General features: G+C 33.8%; 1 protein-coding gene across 7 annotated transcripts in view; it reads left to right on the top strand.

The window, feature by feature from the left end:
• The window catches only part of SEMA3A (semaphorin 3A), a 441,509-nt gene extending 425,364 nt beyond the window's left edge, over positions 1-16,145 (top strand). For all 7 annotated transcript variants that reach the window (XM_081148088.1, XM_081148091.1, XM_081148089.1 and 4 more), the window contains 2 exons: positions 9,378-9,520; positions 11,111-16,145. In XM_081148088.1, coding sequence (XP_081004214.1) covers positions 9,378-9,520; positions 11,111-11,566 — 599 coding nt within the window. In that variant the 3' untranslated portion in view covers positions 11,567-16,145. The remainder of the gene's footprint in view (positions 1-9,377; positions 9,521-11,110) is intronic.
• The last annotated feature ends 538 nt before the right edge of the window (positions 16,146-16,683 follow it).

The following is a 16,683-nucleotide window of genomic DNA, read 5'->3' as shown; positions in this document are numbered from 1 at the left end:
GCATTATGTAAGCCCTGAAAAAATCCCTAATTTTAATAAATTACCAAATTATATCAAGTTTAAGATGTCACTGAATGTAACATACATCATTATTTTATGTACTGCTAAACAAGAAAAGCTGCCCCAACAGGGCAATCTAATAGATGGTCCCAGTATCAAGCCAGGATGCATAGTGTGGAGAGGGCCTAGAGGCGGCGGGGAGCAGGGGGGATGCCAGGTGGAGGGGATCAATGGGGGGACACATCTGTAATACTATCAACAATAAAGATAAATTTTTTAAAAAGATAAATAAATTCCCATGAAGAAGAAGATACCAAGGAAATGTGCCAGTTTCAACCACAATTATGGGTAGTGAAAAGGGGAGGAAATAGTCCTTGAACCACAAGGTGAAGTCATGAAGGTTTATTTTCTGAATTGATCAACAGGGTGGACTGAAAATCTCAGACAAGACTTTAAAGGGATAGCAGATTAGTAGGGTCTCATGTGTCTTGCAGAAGAACAAATTTTTTTCTGGAAGATAGCAACTTCAGCTCATATCAAGAGCTACTGTTAGACATATTCAGATATCAGAGATCTTAAAATATGAAGAAGTGTACATCTAGAATGAACTTACTACAGTATTATCTTCTATAACTTTTGTAAACCTTTTTTGAAACTATTTTCATGGGAGATAATCATCACAACAGTGATCTTCTGATACTATCTTAAGTAAATAATCCAATTATTCATAATATATGTGCACAGACATGGCCATCCAACCTGAATAAGAAGTTTGAAATATTTTATGCCATCATTGTTCTTCATTAAAGTTTTTAAATATGTCATCAGAGATCACCCAAGTGTTTTTACACCTAAATTTAACCATTGTAAAGAGAAAAATTTTAAGTATGCTGTATTTTTTAAGTTCTAAAACTTATAAAGAAAACATTAAAATGGAAGACTGGATTTTCATTATTGCTTATGGAAGGTTTCTGCTTCAGCAAATGGGTATTTTCCATCATCTCCTATCATACCTCTTAGGAAAAAGTAAATTTAACATCAGAGCCCATGTTTCCTGTCTTTAAATATAAATGCTCCTGATAATTTTACTCTGGCATATAAATTATGTGTGCTTTCTTGCTAAAGCATTTGCTATACAATTATGAAAAAAGACATATCAGATGCTCAGTATAGAGTAAATTAACATTACAGCAGATTTCTTCCTATTGGTGTTGCTTTTTAAGTAATTGAGTTTCAGCTGCTCTAGGCAACAAAGCATTGCAGCCTCTAGCATCACAAGATAGTAAGCCCAACATTAAATATAACTATTCAGATGGCTTTATAATAACTTCATAATGCCTCAATTTCATTTTCATATTTTAAATTAATAAATCTCTAAAAAATAAGGTACTATTGTCTCTCTCTGAAACAATAATTACCTATAAACAATAAAATTAAAATACCCTGGTCATATCTATCTGTCATTTATTCATCTACCTAACTACATACCGACAAGAATATTTTAAACACAAATCCACAGGTATCTGTGGATTCAAGGAAGATTGGAAACTAGTTCAATTATAAAATTTTAAATGCTATATACTGGTTGATAAATATTTCCCAACACCAGAGACAAATCTTAAATTAGGGCTTAAAACAAAGTAGTTTAAAATTTTAATTTTTTTTACATTACCTTTATTGTTGAGACCATTACAGATGTCTCCCTTTTAACCCTGCTGATCCCCTCCACCCCACATCCATCCCACCCCCAAGCCCTCCCCACACCAATGTCCACATCCATGGGCTATGCCCGTAAACATACAAGTTCCCTGATTAATTTCTCCCCATCCACATACAACTCCCTGCCTCCCCCCTGAGATCCCTCAGTTTGTTCCAAGCTTCTATATTACTGGATCCACTTTGTTCATCAGTTTATTTTGTTTATTATATTCCACATATAAGCAAGATAGTTTGTTACTTTTCCTTCTCCTACTGGCTCATTTCACTTAGCATAATACTCTCTAGTTCCCTCCATGCTGTGCCAAAGCTCTAAAGGTCCTTCCTCTTCACAGCCGCATAGTATTCCAGGGTATAAATCTGCCACAGCATTTTTATCCACTCATCTACTGATGGGCACTTGGGGTGTTTCCAGATCTTAGCTATAGTGAATTGCACTGCTATGAACATAGGGGTGCATAAAAGTTCTTTGTGAATGGTGTTTGGGGTTCCTTAGGATATATTTCTAGAAGTGGGATCACTGTGTCAAATGGTAGGTCAATTTTTAATCTTTTGAAGAAACTCCATACTGTTTTCCATAGTGGCTGCTGCATTCCCACTCAAGTTTTATTACTTGAGTATTTTTTGTACTTGACAAGTAGATGTATTATGCACATGGAGTTTCATATTCAGATGTGCTCATTTCTAGATGTATGCATGCAAACTAACATTCAACAGACATTTACAGAGAAACTGGTTGGTATAAACATCACACAAAACAGTGGAGAAGCATTGTATTAAGCATTATCTTGATAAATAAACAAACAGGATCCATTATATAGCTTAGAACAGACTACAGAATTTGTTTTTTAAGTGCACTGCAATATATGAAATTAAGTCCATTGCTATCTTAGTATTATATCCCAAAATATAAATAAATGTTAAAATGAATGAAATTTTTGTCTTCAATTTTTTTATTCTTAAATATATTATGTCTTCCCAAGAGTTGGTGATCATCTATGAAATGCCTTTTTTAGCTACTGCTACTTAAAGAGAGACAATTTACTACTTGAAGCCAAATTAGAGTCTTTCTTATTGATAAAGTGCCTATACTATTTCTGAAGATAATCATCTAGAATCTAGTAAGGAAGATTTAAGTAATGATGTTTACACTTAAGAAGTGCATATCTGAGCCCTGGCCAGTGTGGCGCAGTTGGCTGAGCATCCTCCCATGCACCAAAATGTTGAGGATTGAATTCCCGGTCAGGGTACATGCCCAGGTTGCAGGCTTGATCCCCAAGAGAGGGTGTGCAGAAGGCAGCTGATCTATGTCTCTCTCTTTCTCTCCCTCTCCTTCCTCTCTCTCTGAAATCAGTAAAAACATATTTTTTTAAAATAGTGCATATCTGCAATTTTCTATGTCACCAAGAATTGATGGGCAACTCTTCTTTTCCTTCTTTGCTTGAACTTTAATAGCAAATATTATTGAAGGGAAAAAATTATACCATAAAATATTAAAATTACAATGTGATGAAAACAACTGGAATTAGATTTCTCCTTATGTAGTTCAGTAATTAACTGAATTTGCTAAATATTTAAAATAATTTACAACCATTTGACCTTCCACCAAATTGTTTTATTTTTATATTATTTATGAAATTCCACTTTTCAATAACATAAATGGGAGGCCATCAAAAATGATAACAGAGATCAAATAGTTGGATAAACATATGGTTGACTAACTCGCCCACCTTTGTCTTTTCTACATGACATCAATTTTTTTAAAGATTCTTACATTATTAACATTTCCATCTTGGAAGACATTTATGGGGTTAAAATGGAGAGTGAAATAAATGGAAAGCTGAAACATGATGCCTTCTGTTTCTGCTTTATTGGGAGAGAATCAAATACTAAATAAGGCCTTGAGCAACATGATATTTCTGGCCAAATGATGGATATCATGACTTTTTGTTGTTACAAAAGGAAGCAATTTATTTAACTTCTTTCTTTCCTCCCATTCTTTCTGGTTTATTAGGCTCATTTCATTTCCATAAATTATTCCACTAAAAGAGGAAATGATTAATTGAAGATTGCTTCCTTAAAAACATTATTTCTTGTCATTAACAGCTGCAACATATTGTAACATTGTGTTATTCAAACACAGTGTGGGGCTTTTAAAATTATTTTAATGTTTGCTGTTCTTGACTATTTTGCTCTAAATATTCAATTCAACCCATGAGAATTCATTATGCAAATTTAATAAATAGACTCTTCTTCTCTACTGATAATTTTCAAGACAAAATTTTGTATTCAAACAGTTGCTTTGTAAGTGTGAAATGTATTTTAAAATGGAGTAAATTGAGATTGCTTTCTTTCTGGAAATCTACAAGAATATTCACTGGCAAGGACATCCTTTAGAGATTTAGGTGTCCCTGGAGATATATGAGAACGTATTAATTTGATTTATCAATTTTTTCTCATGTTATCTCATATTTGGAATTTTTGATTTTGGAGTATACTTGATTAGTCATTATTTTCTCCCACATTATCTCAAATCCACTGTTGTAACATTCTAAAACTTAAAGAATTTAAAAAGTTTGAAATGTTTACATTTAACAGTGATTTATCAATGTATTCTGCCATAGTCAGGGTTATAAACCCTATGCCTCCCCCCCCAAAAAAATAAATAAACCCGATGCCCTTTTTAATTGATTAAATTTTAAATAATTTTCAATAAAATTATGATAACTGTCTTGATGATGTCAAAGTTACATGAGATTTCAGCTTTAAATGCAGAGTAAATATTCGCTTGGATTTGCCATTCAGCAAACTTCAGCGAAGGGTTATTAACTCTTATAGAACATACAGTATGAAGGAAGATAACTAGATTAATAAACAGTTATAATAATAAGATTACATGTGCTCTAAAGATATATGCAAAAAGAGATTTTTAGAAAGCATAAAAGAGGAAATACTTTTTCCGGTGTGGGGGAGTAAAATTGATGTTGGGAAGGGGTTCATAATTTGTCTAGTATGAATTCTCAATAAAAGATTCTAAATTTTGAGTGAATTAACAATTGAAAGTATCACAAGAACAGCAATAACAATATCACCTCACATGTTTATGATTATTTCTGCATCCAGACATTATACTGTTATTTTTATGTAGATATAATTTATGAACAACAAAGAAGATATCTTAAAGGGTTATAAATATTTTGTTATCTATAATTGTTAAATGACCTAATATATTTAAGACAATTTTCAATTATTTGATTAAAAATAAATATAAAATAAAGTTAGCAATAATGTCACACAAGCAAAGCAAGTATGGGAGCAGAGAACAAAAGCAGGATTGCAGGAAAAACATATTTATCGAGAAGTTATAAGGGTAAGATATAAAATTTACTAACAGATTTTATTTTGCCAATGTAGAGGCGGAAATATGATCAACTGATGAATCACAAAATACATTAAAAAATAAATTGTTGGGGCACTGAGCCTGTGAGGGCCCAAAAAATAAAGATAAATTGTTCATGAAAATCTCAATAGTTCCTAAAAACTAACACTAGAAAGAAAGAAAAAAAAGTAAAGATGAACATCGAGAAACACTATGTGATGAACACCGTACTCAAAAACATCGTGACATAAAAATAGTGAGCAAATCAAAGGGACCGCACACAGCACAATTTGATAAAATCAATTATATCATGGGATTAACATAATGCATTCTATGTAAACAGCTCTCAGATCACCTAGTTTAATCCAAAGGATACTATAGGTTATTCTTACCTTGATTCTGCAAGATTTTTTATGCTTTGGGAACTCTTTAGTCAACAACGCTTTCTCAGTTGAGCTTTTGATTTATTCTGGGTAATTATGAGTTCAGCAGTATATGCTTTGAAAAATACTTACAGCATATCTCTGCCATGCTGCCATTCCTATGTAGAGCTATTTGCTTTAATAAACAGTTGATATGATAGTATGTTTGTATACCACAAAAACATTAAAAATCTAAATCTAGTAAGGTTAGAAGACAAGAAGCAAAATATTGTTCCTGTTTATAATTTCTTTTTTTTTTTTTTGAGAGAGAGAGAGAGAAAGATTGGGGGGCAGGGAGAAGAAAGAAGGGAGATCCTAAAGGATGGATAGAGAAACACATCGTTATTGGACCTCTAATGTTTCTGACATTGTATGAAATTTGATCAAGCAGTTGAGATAGAATGGTTAGGGAAGGTAAAAGGTATTTATTGAGTGCCTTCTAATCATTCTTTATAAAATATGTATTGGATATCTGTTTATAAGGAGTCAGGTATGGGGAAATTAACAGAAAAGTATGGCTGCAGGTAATTACAAATATATAAATGCTTGGCTGAGCACCCAAATGAAAGTTCCAGTTGAAATTAAAAGTTACTGAGGATAGAAACATTCTACTGCAGTGGAATTAACAGAAACAATTGTATTCAGTGGATATTACCTTTTGCTAATGTTGCTGATGGCAGCAGGACCCAACAAAACATAAAATAGGGGGATCTCAAACCAATGAAAGGCAATAGTACCTCTGCATACTGGCTATTATTGAAGTTAATATGACAGGACTTCTGGCTTACTGACTACTAACTAAAAGATTTTCTTTTGCTTTTTATTTGGACAAAGGAGAGATAGAAAGAGCAAAGTTAGAGGGGAATGAATCCTGACATGCTGGCAAGAGTAGTGATCAAGGCAAACTAACCAAAGGCCCCAAGCCAATGTACCAAACTCATCAACTGTGGTTCTTTTCTTACTCAGGTAGAAAAGTACCTGAATGTTATGATGTTTCTTGAAAATGTCCAAGAACTTTTGTTATATTAAACTAAATACAACTTGGTGTAAGTTCTTGATTAACTCAGATAATATCTTATTTTCAATTCTCCTATCGATATGTAGCAGATAAAATGAAATATTTTTTTAAATATAAGGAAGCATTTATGTAGAGAATTCTGTGTGTGTGTGTGTGTGTGTGTGTGTGTGTGTGTGTGTGCATGCGCACACACACACACTTCTGGAAATGTTTGCTGTCACTAGGGAAATCTTAAAGAGAAACTAAAATCTGAGCAGGTTTCTCAGGACTATTAGAAAGGTTACCCAAAAGCTCTCTATGGACCAGATAGTATGATTAAATTAATTGGGAAGAAGACAACTTAGTGAGTTTTTTAAATGTACCTGATTGATAATATATTAATAGCAAAGTCTCATCTTTCTTATTATACGTTACATTGTTCTTAGCTGTGGGGCAACTGTATGCTAAAGTATTTAAAGAGTTCTATGTTTGAGATCAATAACTTACTTATACCTTATATTTCTATAGATATTTATAGTAAGAGATTAAGTGAGAGACAATTCTACAAGAAAAGTAGGCCTGGGAGGCACGGTTGCTAAACCAGAAGGTATTAATGGATCACTGTGTTGTTTGTTTCTGGATCTAATAGATTTTTTTCTATGTTGTCATGTTGCCATAGATCTTATGGTTTCATTAATATTTAGAAAACTCTCTTCCTAAAAGTAAAATGATTTTCTTTATTAAATTAAAACTTTTTTTACTTTTTTATTTTATTGATGTGAAAACACCTAAATGAGATCGACCTTCTTAACAATTTTTAAGTGTACAGTACAGCACTGATCATTATAAGCACAATTTTGTTTAGCAGCCTTAAAGCCTTACTCATCTTGCATAACTGAGACTATATACTCATTGATGAGGGACTCCACACTTCCCTTTCCTCCCACCCTGGCAACCAACACTCTACTCTCAGCTTCTAGGAATTTGACTATTTTAGATACCCCGTATAGATGGGATCATACAGCACTTGTTTTTTAGTGAGTGGCTTATTTCACTTAGCACGTTCTCAAGGTCCATCTATGTTGTTGCTTATCGCAGATTTCCTTCATTTTTAAGACTAATATTCCAACTTAAAGGATTTCTAAATCAAAAACATTTAAACTTCATAGCAATTAGCAGGGGGGAAAAGTATTTAATTTAAAGTATATTGACCTCTGTGATAAGGCATTTTAATCATTCATGGTAGCTCTTCAATCAAAGGAGATATTCCAGTCCCTGTTGGGCATAAAGATTCAATTTATCTCTACCCAGGGAAGCAGATGTCTTGCAAACTAGCAGAGCAACACATGCCATATCTATTCAATCAAAGATATACTAATAATTTCAGAGAAAAAATGATACCATGTTCAATGTAGATATTGAAAAAAATATATATCTTCAATATGGAAAAAAGTGACTTCAAATCAGTTAAATATTGTTTCTTTACATTTCAGTCATTTCCTATTTTTTCCTATTTCTAAGGGATTGATCTTTTAAATAAGAAGGGACAGATACTTCTCAATACTAAAAGAGCTTTATTTCACACCTGGGACAACAGAGGAAAAAGCACTGAGGTTGACATCCCTGGAGATAGCAAAGGGAGGCAGAAGGTTGATTGTAGGCAGGGTGAGACTTGATGGACATCGGCTGTGTACAGGGATTGGATGGAAGCAGGATTTTGGAAAGTTTTAAACCTAGTGAGAACAAATCATATTGTTTATGACAGACAAAAGTACTCAGTTGATTATAAGGAGAGTAAAACTGTCAAAGTGATGCCAAAAAAAGGGGGAGAAACTTTTAAATCAAAATTCTAGCTAAGTTTGAAGTAGAGAACAAAAAATGTTCATCTGTCTATACTGTCAGCCCTCTGTGCATGTGAAAATATATTTATTATTTTCTAAATTAATATAATGAGTTCCAGATTGTACAGGATGTCATAATGGAAACAGGATTATACAAGATAATAAGGTTTTTTTACTCTAAATGAGTTTTACCTACACTCCTTGTGTCATACTTTTGATCTTAACTATGTTTCATTTACCACATTGAAGGAGGTTACATAAAGGGTAAAATAATAGAAACTTAATCAGGAAATAGGATTTCTTATTGCTGCATTTTATTATATACTCTTGCCATATTCTTCAGCTTAATTCTTCAAAATACTAAAAGATGTGTCATTTTTAAATAAGGACAATTGAAACCACATTGCATTAGAACCGTGCATCTCTCTTCTGAGCCATCCCAAACATTTCACACCAAGTGATCTTCAGAACAAACTGGGGGATTACTTAGGGGTCATTGGCAGGGAGTATAAACTTCCTGGACTCTACCTTTTGTAAAATACCAGATAAATATTGGTTGGGGAATTTAATTTTACAGATAAAAAACAAATACAAAGAGGAAAGATCTTATTTTCAAAAGCCCAGTTGAATAACTTTTCTGCTGGAAAATAGTACAATATGAACTGGCCCCATTAATCAGAAAATAGAGTTTACGGTGAAAATAATTTCTTGGAGAGCTTTATCATGGCACCTAAAAATGTATAGTCATTCTGCACACATGACTGATTTTGTTACTGTAATGCTATTTTCTGGTAGACAAATATCTGTGCATGCCTTATATAACCCATACCAATAATGTTTATTTTGATAAGCACTTGGGTTCTGAAACCTTACATCCTCAACATTTCTGCCATCCTCAATCAATTTGAAAAAGACTTCCAACTTGGCAATGCATTTACCTCCTGAATTTCCAAATAAATACTTTGGAAAGTTGAGTTTATTTCTCTAACATTTTCTCATTTCATTTCTCCTTCACTGAACAGATAAGCACCATGGCCACAGCCTTGAAGAAAGAATCATCTATGGAGTGGAAAACAGTAGCACTTTTCTGGAATGCAGCCCAAAGTCACAGCGAGCTCTGGTCTATTGGCAGTTCCAGAGGAGAAATGAAGAGAGAAAAGAAGAGGTATAGGAATGAAATTAACTGGATTATTTCTATCTAATATATGCTAAGTGACCCCAGCATGGTTGACATGAGTGGGGGGAAAAGTACTGTGAATCTTTATTCTTTTCTTAACTTAATAATAGCTCATTCATTAATTTTCATTGAAGGCTGATTATATGACAGGCTTTGTGCTAAGAGTTGGAGAAACAAAAGTGAGTTTTGTCCCAGAAGCCATTTGGGGATATATTTTAGAATCTTCTTTCTTCTTTCTGTAGTTATCTACTAGGCAATTGTGTTATTTATATTTGTGCACTGAAAAAACAAATCCTCCTAGTAATTTTTTAAAAATATATCTTTAGTGATTTCAGAGAGAGGAAAGGAGAGGGAGAGTCAGATAGAAACATCAATGATGAGAAAGTCATTGATCGGCTGCCTCCTACACACCCCCAACTGGGGATCAACCCCTCAACCAGGGCATGTGCCCTGACCGGGAATCAAACCCCGATCACCGATCCTGGGTCGACGCTCAACCACTGAGCCATGCCCAGCCAGGCCCTCCTAGTAATTTTAACTTTTGTTCAATTAATGCTGCTATCCAAATGTGTATTTTTCTTTCTCCATTAACTTCCACCTCCAATGGGAAAGTCAGGCTTTGGAAAGGGAGTAGTAGGTTTAGGATGAAGTATTTAATGCCCCAGTATGACCTCTGATATGAAATCTGCATGTAGCATCAGACAGAGCTTCCTCCACAATGGATACATTTATTCCTCTGTAATATTAAAGAATTGTGCAGAGAAAATGTCAGTGAGAACTCTGAACTTTTTAAAAGCATTAAATAAGGGTAACTAGACTATGTAGGCGATTTTAAAATGTATTATGTGCAGACAGTTTTACAAACATAATCTGAATATAAAAGTAAAAATTCTCCCATTATCTTTTTTGACACCTGAAGCAGTTGTTAAATATGTAATCACATCACACAAATGTCAAGGTTGATTCTGTAGATTACCAAACAGCTTTCAGAAATCTGATTCAAACTATTCAAAATAAAAGTGAGGTTAGATATATTCAAGAGCATGTCTGCATTTTTGCATCACATCTAAGACCTAGGAATCTGAATAAATAATAATTATCAAGCATGTCATCCCATGCTTTATCTACTTACTCAACTGCTGGTTTTTGTATTTTCTTTTTTCAAATTTTATGTGTTCATTTTAACACTGCATTGTTTTCTACTATCATAGTTCTGTATTTCCAATTCCAATATTTAATGTTAACTTTCTCCTATATTTATATGCAATCTTTCAAATGTACAAAATAAAGTATATCTTTGTACTTTCCTCCTTTTATCTTGAATATTTTAAATTATTATAATGAGAAATTTTATTAAAACCGTAGGCAACCCATATTTTGCAACGCCTCTTAAAAACAATTGACGGACATTTATAACTTTTTTCCTGATAGAAAAATGTTATATCTCATAAGCTAGAAATTTTATTAACTGTTACAATGTGCCTCAACACATAATCTAAATTTTTACTGAGACAGAGTTTCAGGACTTATATTTTTTTCAAATATGTATATTTTTACTGCCTTTTTTTCCTCTGCTAGATCAGAGTGGATGATCATATCATCAGAACTGAACAAGGCCTTCTGCTGCGCAGCTTACAGAGGAAGGATTCAGGCAATTACCTGTGTCATGCGGTGGAACATGGATTCATGCAAACTCTTCTTAAGGTGACCCTGGAAGTCATTGACACAGAGCACTTGGAAGAACTTCTTCATAAAGATGATGACGGAGATGGCTCTAAGACCAAAGAGATGTCCAACAGCATGACACCCAGCCAGAAGGTCTGGTACAGAGACTTCATGCAGCTCATCAACCACCCCAACCTGAACACAATGGATGAGTTCTGTGAACAAGTTTGGAAAAGGGACCGAAAACAGCGTCGGCAAAGGCCAGGACATACCCAAGGGAACAGTAACAAATGGAAACACTTACAGGAAAATAAGAAAGGTAGAAACAGGAGGACCCACGAATTTGAGAGGGCACCTAGGAGTGTCTGAGCTGCATTACCTCTAGAAACCTCACACAAGTAGAAACTAGCCTAAGACAGTAACTGGAAAAATAATGCAATATACATGAACTTTTTTCATGGCATTATGTGGATGTTTACAACGGTGGGAAATGCAACTGAGTTCCACCAATTATAAATTAAGTCCATGAGTAACTTCCCTAACAGGCTTTCTTCCTAATGCCAACACATAAGAGAGGTCAGGTGAACGCAGATGTTCACTGTAGCAGACTTAACATTTCCTATGGGATTTCACTGTACAGGTTTCGCTTTCTTCTTTGCCTGAGAAATAAAAATGTCACTTGCCATATTGCCATCTAAAGAAGAAAAAAATGCATCAGCAAAGCCATTTTATTGAACTAAAACTTTAAAATAAACTGCATGGATTTACTAAGCTGATGAATATTCCAAAGCGTGGTTGGATTCATGATATTTTTGTCTACCAGCACTCCTGTTTATATGTACCGGAGGAGTAAAATGATACTGAATGAAATGGTCTGTGGAAATATGAAAAACATAAACCATCCATCATCCAGAAGAAAAATGGAATACACTGATCTACTACTGATGTCTTCTTTCAGCTTTGATCTAAAGATGTATTTTATTAAAACTATAATTTAAATGTACCATGACAAATATGCAGTAAAATTTAGCTCTTTTCTAAGCTAGAGTAGGTTTTTGTCTTACAATTATTGTGCTATATAGTTTTTGTTTTAAAAATTCCAATTCTGTGCTGCTTTTTTTCAACATTTTGTTTTCAGTTCTGCAAGAAGGATAGCTGATGTTGTTTTAGAAATATATACACGTCATTAGAATTCCTAAAACCTGGATATAAATTATGCTTTATTTCTCTGAAGGTTTCAAACAAATAGCACCTCTCCTTCTTTAAGTATATCTAAATTAATTTTTTAACCTGCATAATATTCTTAGAAAAACAGAGCATTTAATTCCCCCAAAAAGGAAAGAAACAAATCGATTTGTTAAATGCATTTTGTTGTATCTAATGAATCAATGAGGAGAAAAGAAACTGCACACATTTCATGAAATTAATAAGCACTATCTTAATATAATATTAATAGAAAATGTCTCTTAATTCTGAGCTTAAATCCCTGCATTATATTTCAGACATAAAAACTCTCTCTCTCGTGAATCCATTAGGAATTACATCTGTGTCACCTAATATTTTTTAAAAAGAGAGATCAGTGATTTTAAAAACAATATCTTAAAAGCAAATTTCTCAACTCTATTTACAGCTGTATCAACTGCCTCTTATCTCTCATTAAGACAATTTTCTGTCTAAAGTACATTAATTCTTTTCATGTCAGTAGGAGTGACTTTTATACAAACTATTTTCCAGGACACAATCCACACTTAAATCATGTAAAATTCTGTCTCCTGCAAGAAGTTATAAAATAAGGTAAAAGATTATTAATTAAGGTCTTGCCTGCTTTATTGTCCCAAGATGATTCCTTGAGAATCAGTGACTTCAAGGTGTACAAAGCCATCAGCATTACAGTAGTTTCTTTTGCACTGCATTCCCCTTGCCAGAAATCCCTCCCTAGGCCCTTCAACTTGCACAAAAATGCAAAAGAAACTTCCTATTGCTACTCAGTGAAAGCAGCATTGAAATTCTAACTCTGTCTTGGGATTCTAATTAACTCAGCATTAATTTCTCACCTCAGACTACAGTGAATTTTCTAAAATTTATCAGCTGAAAGTTTTCACAGGTGGAAGCTCATGTTACAGTTTTAATGATTACCTTGAATAAACAATTTGTTGACACTTGTTTCAAATGAAAGCCTAAAAATATTCAGCATTCAATTATAGGCTCCATTTATTAATACAGTATTACTTTTAGAACTACATCTTCCAGCGTTAGCTAATTTTAAATTATTTGAAGAACACACTCATGTAGAGAGGGAAAAGTGAAATATAAATCAAAGAACAAAGAGTTTTCCAAAAATAGGTCATTCTTTTATTTTTATAGAGCATCTTTACTAAAATTCAATATTTCATTTTCTTCTGTATTTTCAACTGAAACAAATTTATTTGCAATAACAAAAGTATCTTAGTTCTTATTAGTCTTCAAAAATAAAAGATTTGAAGGGATAGAGATAATTTCAGGATGTCTTCCAATATCTGAGTGCTTTGTGTTTAGCATTATGAAATACCCATGGCAAGCAAGCCTAGACTTCAATAAAAAGAAACAAAAACTAACAAATCTACTGGCATGTCTTCGTAAGCTGTCAGGTCTACATTTTCAGAGAAAATTATAGATATAACTTGCAGGTAAATAACTCTTACGACAGTAGTAATCTTTTGCCAATGTGTATTGAGAGGGGACAGGTTGCACGAAAAATAATGTCCCATTCAACTTAGTTTAAATAGACTGACATATGCATGGATCATCAGAGTTGAAACCAAGTTAAGAAACTCGTGTGTCCTTAAGCAAATGATGACAGCAAGCCTAAGACAGGAAAAAGGTACATCGCAGCAGAGACATTATGGCCCAGTTGAAATGAAATGTAAAATGTAAATGCATGTAAATGCACACTTAATAGTACTTTTTATGTATTATTTAGTGATTTTCAATGGTATGTGTTTAATATTTTTGCTACCTACACATTAGGCAAAGAGATGTAAATAATTTTGAAAAGAAGAAGAGTGTAAAATGCAACTTTTTATAGGTACTCCGTTCCAGTGTGTTCGACATCATCCTAAAATGCCAGGTTTCCCACAGGGGTGACAAGGTGGTTTATGTGCTATTTAAGGGCAGAAAGTGTGTGCCCATTTTAATGAGCATGTTTTTTTTCCAGGTAGTAAATATGTTCCATATCTGTATTTATCATTGCATTTCAGATGGGAACTACAAAACTGGAGAGAAAATGTAATGAAACTGCTGCTGTAAATTATTCCTTTTAGCATGTATTCAGTTGCTAAATACACATTTCTTCAAAATATTTGAATGCAGATGTCTTTACTGTTCCCTCTAGCATATGATGTCAAGGAATATAAGTGTAGAAAATGCTGAGAACCAGTCAGGTTGCTACATAATCAGCTCTCAGATTTCTGCATTGTCGTCATCTGTAAACTGGGATCTGTATTCATGGTGATGATGTGAATTTTTATGCCCTTTAAATTAAATATTGTTACTTTTATGTCATACCTAAAAAGAAAATATGGGTATGAAATTCTATAATGTGCCATTATCATAACCACTTTGGGTTTATTCAGGATATACAAAGACACCTGATAATTTGTTATTAAAATTTCCAATCCTGAAGGTCATAAGCAAGCATTATTGTGGAGTGAATAGTATAATATTTTGAAATCTTTGTTTTATGAAATCACTTTTTACACACAATTCAATTTTACTTTAATGGAAATCTATCAAGTTTCGTGGCTTCAAAGACACTCTTAAATCATCTTATTGAGTTGTAAGGTGTTAAATATAACTTGCCTTATGCCAAAGACAGCCATCCTTTCTATTTTAACTTTGTAATAATTATTTAAAGTCAATGTTTATATTTACAAAATACATGTTTCCACAAAGAGGAAAACATTATCTTTCAAAAAGTCTGTAAAATCTTTAGTTTATTTTATTTCTAACAATTTTCTGATACTAGCTAATTAAAGAAACATACTTTTTTGAGTTAATATATTAAGAGGAGCTATAAATGAAAGAGAGAATGAAGCCACTGAAATCATGTCTCATATAGTATGACCATGTTTATAGTCAACCTGACCGAAGAAAAGACCTTGGTTTTCATTTCAAACATGCAAGCAACGCACAGCCAGAGACAGAGTGAGCCAATGAAACCAAACAAAAAGATGATTCTGAATATAAAGAAATTGGGCTTCTATACACTTTGCCCTTTAAAACCAGATTCCTACCCGTTTGATTAAATTCCACTGATAGGTCTTGTCTATCTACTAGGCACTAGTAGGTGATGAATTACTAAGATGAGTGAGACTTAACCCCTCTCCTCAAAGAGCTCACAATAAAATAAAGGAAACAGGTAGTAATATGACCTACCACCAGCTCATCTGGCAAGTCTTTCCTGACCCTCCCATCCCTAAATTAAGCTAGCCACCTTCTCAACACTAGATTTGGGTCTTGTATATTTTTTTACTGTCACACTTAATATGAAGGTGTAATTTTTTGTTTACATCACTGTCCCCCTTTCTAGAATGTGAGATCCTTGAGGGCAGGGTTTGTATCTAACTTATCTCTGACTCCAGTGCCTAGCATGGTGCCTGGTGCAGGAAAGGAGCTCCATAAATCATCGTTAGAAAGAACCAGGGTATAATGTGGTAAGTTCCAAAAGCAAGCTCACAATAAAAGCGCTATGTTATCAAAGATGCAAGAGGAATTAATTTGGTCAGAGAGATGGAAAGCTTCAGAAAAGAAGTAATATGCAATCTATACATTGAAATATAAATAGATTTGTCCAGGTGAAATGAAAGAGGGAGATTTCAATAGAAGAATAAAGAGAATGAAGAAGATGTATGAAAAATGCTTTTATTCTGGGAAGGAGTATTCCAAATGGATGGAGCATGTGGTTCATAAAGGAAAGTAAAATGGACCCACTACTATGAGTCAAAATGGTGCATTTGTTTGGTTTTTCCTGGATTTTGGTTTATTGCCCTCTATTTGCACCGCACATTCTCATCACTGGCACATAGTGTCATTCTCTCTGCGTCCTTCCACCCCCTACCCACTTTGCTTTCTTTCCCTACCTTACCTCTAATGTTGACCTCTTTTATCTTGACTCAGCTGAAGTCAGCACTACACAGTGTTCCCACAACCATCTTCAAACTGATCTTTATGCCATAATCTCCTCTCTAGGTCAACTGACCACACTTCAGCTGGACTTGGGAATTCCATAGAGGAATGGCTGGGAGAAGACAGCTTCATCAGTTGACCCATCTGTGCTCCATCAGTTCAACAGATAGTTTCTCTTCTATTTCACCTTCCGTCAGCATTGCCTCACTCATGTAGTATTAGAATGCTCAGCCGCAGGTTTCAGCATTACCTTGCTAATTTGCAAATAGCTTATTTGATTTAAAAAGGCTTCAACAAAGATATCATTAAAATATGAAGAATGT

Source organism: Miniopterus schreibersii (assembly GCF_964146895.1).
Source record: "Miniopterus schreibersii genome assembly, chromosome: 9".
In the NCBI taxonomy this organism is placed as follows: Eukaryota; Metazoa; Chordata; class Mammalia; order Chiroptera; family Miniopteridae; genus Miniopterus; species Miniopterus schreibersii.
The sequence above is the reverse complement of the archived record's forward strand: the minus strand, read 5'-3'. Positions and strand labels throughout refer to the sequence as shown.